Here is a 6,000-nt window from a genome sequence, read left to right as displayed (position 1 = left end):
TGGAACTGAAAGTAATTTTCATTGTCTGCTGATGCAACTTGTATTAATATTTTCAAGGTTTTTACAATTTGGCATATACAAATTGGTTAATCTCTGTACTATATGTCACTCAAAACAAGTTGAAAGTTCCTAGTTAGCATGTCATGTATCGTTTGCCTGGCTAATCCATACATACCACCTCCTGGATACTTATCCTGCACCCTCCCCCATCTCCTGGCTCTGAAGGAACTCCCCCAAAGCCACTAGGTGTGTGCTGTGTGCTGGTCCGGGCCAGTGGGCTGGCAGAGCGCCTCCAGATCCCAGTCTTCCAACCCACCTCGCCTTGTGGATCAGCTCACATGGACCCGCTCAGCTTCATGTCTTGGGTTACCCTCCTCTTCACCTTTGTCCTGGAGTATGTGGAATCTTATTACAATCTGCTCCTCCTCATTGACTTAGGACCCACGGGCACTGTACCATGTTGTTCCGAAAGGTTCCTAGATTCTAATCTCAAACGTGATCCCACATCCAGGTGTGAAACCCACCTCCATCCCATCTGCCACTTGCCTTTGAAAACTATCTTTTCTAACTATAACTGGGCTAAAGAAGGAGCAATTCATTCACAAAGGCCCCCATTACTCCACCCTACCACTCAAAATGTCTTAATATATTTTGGGTACAAAATAAGTTTTAAGAACACTCTAGAGGGCCATGTACGTGATAAGATTTATCTTTTATTAGATATCTTATATTACATGTTCCCAAAAAGATATAAAATCTTCCAAGAGAAAATATCAAAACCTATTGATTCCAAGGTAAGCAACATAAAATGAAAGCGAAGATTTCCTTCCAGACAAAAGGATGTGAAAACATTTCAGCACAAGTACAACAAAGACATGGGAAGGTAATTACAATGTTTTACAACACACTTTACAGCATTTTATTTTAGCCAATATTTGTAGAAAATAAGGATGCTGAGTTCTCAAACACTGCAGTTAAAGTCCCAAATTAAAATTTCCAAAAAGAAAAAAAAAAGATAGGAGAAAGTAATGAACTACTTGGTCAACTGAACATGTTATAACTGTAATAAAACCTAGGCACACAAATATGCCACTGAGATCACAATTGAAATGTATGGTTTTTAGTATACACTGGAGACACTGATGATTTAATCAGTTCTTGATCACAGCCCAAAGCAAAAGCATCCCCTCTTCATTTCCCTGATAACTTGCTTCTTAAAGAAAATTTCTGCTTTACCTGTGAGCAGTTAGTGGCAATACACACTGAATAAGACCTGACTGACATGGGACAGACCAACCTTAAACAACCAGAAGTGGCAAAACCACTGTTATTGCATCAAGATACGTTATTTCAACTGATCAGAATTCCCAGACCACAGTGAACTCCCATAGGAAGATTTTACATTTAAGATGCAATGAAAATATTGATCTTATTCCTGGAACTTGCTCTGACAATTCTGTAACGAGCAAGTCCACAAAAAGGAAGTTTTTGTTTCTTTTTTAGTTGTCTATCCCCCCCAAACCAGGAAGGAAACTTACAGTACATGTTTATTGCATGAAACTACTCCCTTTTAATATCTTTATCACCACCAGTAGTGTTTCCTTAATTACTAAAGGTGGAAGAAGTGTATGAATTTAACATAACAACAATCTTAGGAGCTGTATCTTGATGAAAAATCCAGATGATAATTAGACTACCTGGTGAAACAGAAATTAGGTTTTAATTTCTCTAAAAAGATGCTGGAATAACAGGAGGTAAATGAAAGTTTAAAGTCAGACAATAATCTATTAGTTTAACACAAAGAGAACTTTCAGAAATGAAGATACTCAATCCTTTTTATATTAAAACTGAATAGTTTAAATGTTGCTTTTATTTTAATATTGTTAACAATGACCCCAAATAAATTTTATAAAAAGTATTGTAGTGGCCCATGGGCTCAGAACTTCACTTGGAGGTTAGCGCACACATACAAAAGTGTGGAATTCAGTGAACAGACATATTCTTGAATATGATAAGTCATGAAGAGCTACATATAATTGGGTTTCCAAACGAGGTCTATTTTAAAGCATTCTCTCTTCAATGTGGTTAACTCCTCTGAAGTGGAAACTGGGTGTGGACTTTGCACATTACAGAATCCTTGCTTCAAGTTGCAGTCTCCTTGGCAGCAGCATATTTTAATTAAGTATATTTTCCCCTTGTTTTGTTTTCTGAGATTTCAGTACATTCAAATAGTCAAAATGTTTAGAGTAATATCACCACAAATTTAATGCAACAGATCAGAATGTGGCCAGCATTGTCAGGCAAAAATTTTACAATTTATGTGTCATAGAAAGTACCCACACTCTCTTCTGCCCCAACCTCCCCCCTTCCCTAAACGGTAATATGGACACTAAAAGATTTAACAAGACTTATACAAAAATAAGGCACATTCATTTTGATATGGTATTTTTAAAATAGAAAACCCCTTCTCAGAACATCTGTATTCAAATGAGCTGTGTAAAAAGACACCTTGTGGTACCTAAAATAGGTTATGGTACCTATGGAATTGCTTCTTCTATTTTAGTGACAATGTAATAAATTGCACCTATCCCACATTGTCAAGTAATGAAAATATGCCTCTTTTTCTACTACTGAATGATTCAAAATCGGATATTTCTGGAAATACTTTACAAAGGATAGGCAGGGAAGGGTTAAGTGGCACATTAGAAAAAAGTGTGAAAATCAACTACATATACCATAAGGGTTGATGAATTGCACTTTTCCACATATTTCAACACAAGAACATTTTCTAATGCATATGAATGTTTACAACCATTTTGGCCATTAGCTATTACCCACCAGCTTTTTATTCCATTTTGATAAAAGTGGGCATTTTTGTAAAATTATCAAAGGACCAGCAACATGAAGACTCGTAACAATCTCTTCACAACCCCCAACACAGATATAATTAGTTAGTATTTAACCTGAGATACAATCTGTTGAGAGGTTCTCTTCAGACATTTCTTTGTTTGTTGCATCAATTCATACAGATGGTAGTAGTTGATGAAAGAAACTTAAAAAACCCCAAACTGGTTGTAGCATGGCTTTTTTTTTCTTATGTAATGGTTAAAAACAAAACACAGAATTCATGTCCTCACAGTAGCCAGAAGCTTAAATAATGTGCTTCTTATTGCACGTTAAATTAAGAAGTGTAGATAAGCCAATGCTTCACAGTCCAAATTTGAAAGCCAGATTCACCTCAACTGAATTCGAAATGTGCTGATTTCCATGGGCCTCAAGTTGATCTCACTTATATTTCGGACGTCTGGAGGTGAATGCATCAAGGATAACGATGAAGGTACGAGATTTGCAACAGTAAACTTGTTAAAAAGTTTGTGTATCAATATCTAAAAAGTAAATGATAAAATGTGCATATTTAGATTATTTTTGAAGAAAGATTAGCAACACAGCTCTATAATCAGTAAAAAATAGTTTAAGACAGAGTAAGACAGTTTATTTCTTTATTTCAGAGTGAGAAGAAGGGGGAGAGGGATAGATAGGTAGAAACATCAATGATGAGAGAGAATCATATATTGGCTGCCTCCTACACACCCCTCACTAGGGACCGAGACTGCAACCCAGGCATGTGCCCTGACCAGGAATCGAATCAGTGACCTCTTGATTCATGGGTCAATGCTCAACCACTGAGCCCCACCAGGCCAGGCTAAAACAGTATGTTTGAAGTTCCTCTTAAGTAAAAGAATGAGGAAGGGAGGGAGATTAAATATACCTCTGCAGGCTTGAACATACAGACCACCCCTGGGAGAAACACAGGAAAGTGGGAACCAGGGGAGGTCAACCTGGGCTATACTCCTTTATTGTACAGCCTGAGAACTTACCATGTGAGGGGCCCCTTTTCAATAAAAATTAGGGACATCTATGGGCCAGGGAGCTTTAAAACACTTAACACAAGAGGTTCTAATCATTTTTCCTGTTCCAACAGAGCTGAGACAGGAGACGAACCTGCCACAAGGAGGGCTCATCATGTTAATAAGTCCCATTTATAGGGTATAGGGTGGGGAGGCTGCATGAATATGTCTGGATCCTATAGCTCCCACAAGACTCACAGCCTAATGTTCAAATACAAATGTTCACAACCAAGTATACTTATATCAATAATAAGGTAGGTAGAGGTACAAATATAATAAAGAGAAATAAAGATATCAGTGCTTTCTTAGTACCAACTCCACAAAGGGTGAGGTAAACGAAATGGAGAAAGAAGCTTATCTGCATAGATTTAGGTCCCCTACCGCATCTCTCTTCTTCTCACTATGTACATGCTAATTTTTAAGGTTTGGAACCAAATCTGTTGAGTCAGGTCTACAGGGTTTATGTGTGAGGTTTTGGAGAAGAGCTGGTTTGGCTGAGCTGCTGGGTGGGGCAGACCTGTATGTGCACTTGAACCATCCTTACTGTGTTCCCAGAGTTAGATACAACCTGCTCAGAGACACAAGCAGAAGACTGAAGTTTTTCTTTCTTCCAGGGAGAGGTTTGATGGAACTGTGAGCAAGACCAACTTAAAGAGAAATAAAAAATCCAGCAGTGGTCAGCCTGAGGATGTTTGGCCTTCACAGTGAGGACTCGCATGCCAATCTGGCTTCATCAGAAGATCTAGACCAGCATGTTTCAATGGGGAAACAACTGATGCAAGCTGAGGATAGTTGCTTTGGCGGCGGTGGCTGAATTCTCCCACTGGCCACACTCTCATTGCTCCTTGTTGCTTTTCCTACTGCTCCCCCAATTCACTTTAGTTATTATAAAACTGTGTCGGCCACCACAGAACTTGGGTTTGCTATCCCTGAACTAGATCAGCGGTTGCCAATCTTTCAGACCTCACGGAAACCAGTGGTCCACGGACCACTGGTTGGCGACCGCTGAACTAGGTCATGCATGAGTATACCCAAGAAAGCAGAAAATATGGTGGCGAGGTAATCTGAGGATGTTTTGCAGGTAAGAAATGGAGAGCCTAAGAATCAATGAGAACATTCAAATATACACACGTTCTGGCTGTGCATTTTGATGTTGACAAGGAGAGGAGACTGAAGGTTGAGAAAGTGCTTTCTTAAGATGTGGAGACTTGAGCTAATTTGTAGCTGAGAGTAAAAAAATCAATGAAGAAGCAATGAAACATTATCTTATTGTCAGGATTATTGCAGAAAGTAAGGATTTGAAAGCACAACTAACTTGACAAACAAAAACCTTTCAGCTCACCTTCCCCTGGGTAGTGGAACAAAGCAGCCCCGTGTCTCTGCTGGAGAAGCGGCAATCAAAGCCCTTCCTATGGAGGATCAAGGCCGCCTCATCGGATTGCTTGCCATCCACCTGCAAGGGAGCAGAGTGCCAACATGCCACAAGTGACATCAAAACAAACAGTCACTACTGCACACTCACCACCTTTTTGTTAGCATCCCCAACACAAAGGCCCATTTTATTTAGTAGCGAAGCCAGGCAACTGCATTTCCCCTTAGGTTCCACGTGCACTGAGCCTGTCTGCCTCCCCCAAGGAGTCAGGTGGTATTATGTTCTTCGTTCCTTATTAAGTCATTTCATGTCTTGGTTTCCTCACAGTCCTTGAGGACTTTGGTTTCCTTTTGTGCACTTATTACATACTGTTTTATCAGTTTTTCTCAAAGCACTTCATTTTTATTTATTTTTAACATATACATCAGCTGAATAAAGTTCTTGATAAAATTTTTAATGTGTACCTGAATTTAGTCCTTACCTGGTTACTGAATGATGATGTAAACTCCATCTTAAAAATGAAACATGCTTTATTACTGAATACTAATTTTTGCTAATTGCATTAAAACATTTTAAATCTTTAATGTATTGGTTCATTATTTTTATATAAGAGACACTTGAATTAGTTATGTTTATCACTTGCTAGGCCAACCACATTTATTAGGTTGCTGTATCATTTAAATTTACCTTACAGAAGCTATTTTCCTATGCAGATGAAAA

At 38.6% G+C, this 6,000-nt stretch overlaps 1 protein-coding gene across 1 annotated transcript in view; it reads right to left on the bottom strand.

Annotated features, from left to right (window-relative positions):
- Nucleotides 1-693: 693 nt before the first annotated feature.
- Nucleotides 694-6,000, bottom strand: part of MAN2A1 (mannosidase alpha class 2A member 1) — a 161,775-nt gene continuing 156,468 nt past the window's right edge. The window contains exons 21-22 of the mRNA XM_070412430.1: nt 5,251-5,361; nt 694-3,386 (exon numbers count right to left, since the gene is read on the bottom strand). Of these exons, the coding sequence (XP_070268531.1) occupies nt 3,234-3,386; nt 5,251-5,361 (264 nt within the window). The 3' untranslated portion in view covers nt 694-3,233. The remainder of the gene's footprint in view (nt 3,387-5,250; nt 5,362-6,000) is intronic.

Source organism: Myotis yumanensis, unplaced genomic scaffold (genome assembly GCF_028538775.1).
Source record: "Myotis yumanensis isolate MYYU_CA2020_CCGP unplaced genomic scaffold, mMyoYum1.0.hap1 SCAF_4, whole genome shotgun sequence".
Lineage (NCBI taxonomy): Eukaryota > Metazoa > Chordata > Mammalia > Chiroptera > Vespertilionidae > Myotis > Myotis yumanensis.
This window is presented reverse-complemented; position numbering and strand designations above follow the sequence as displayed.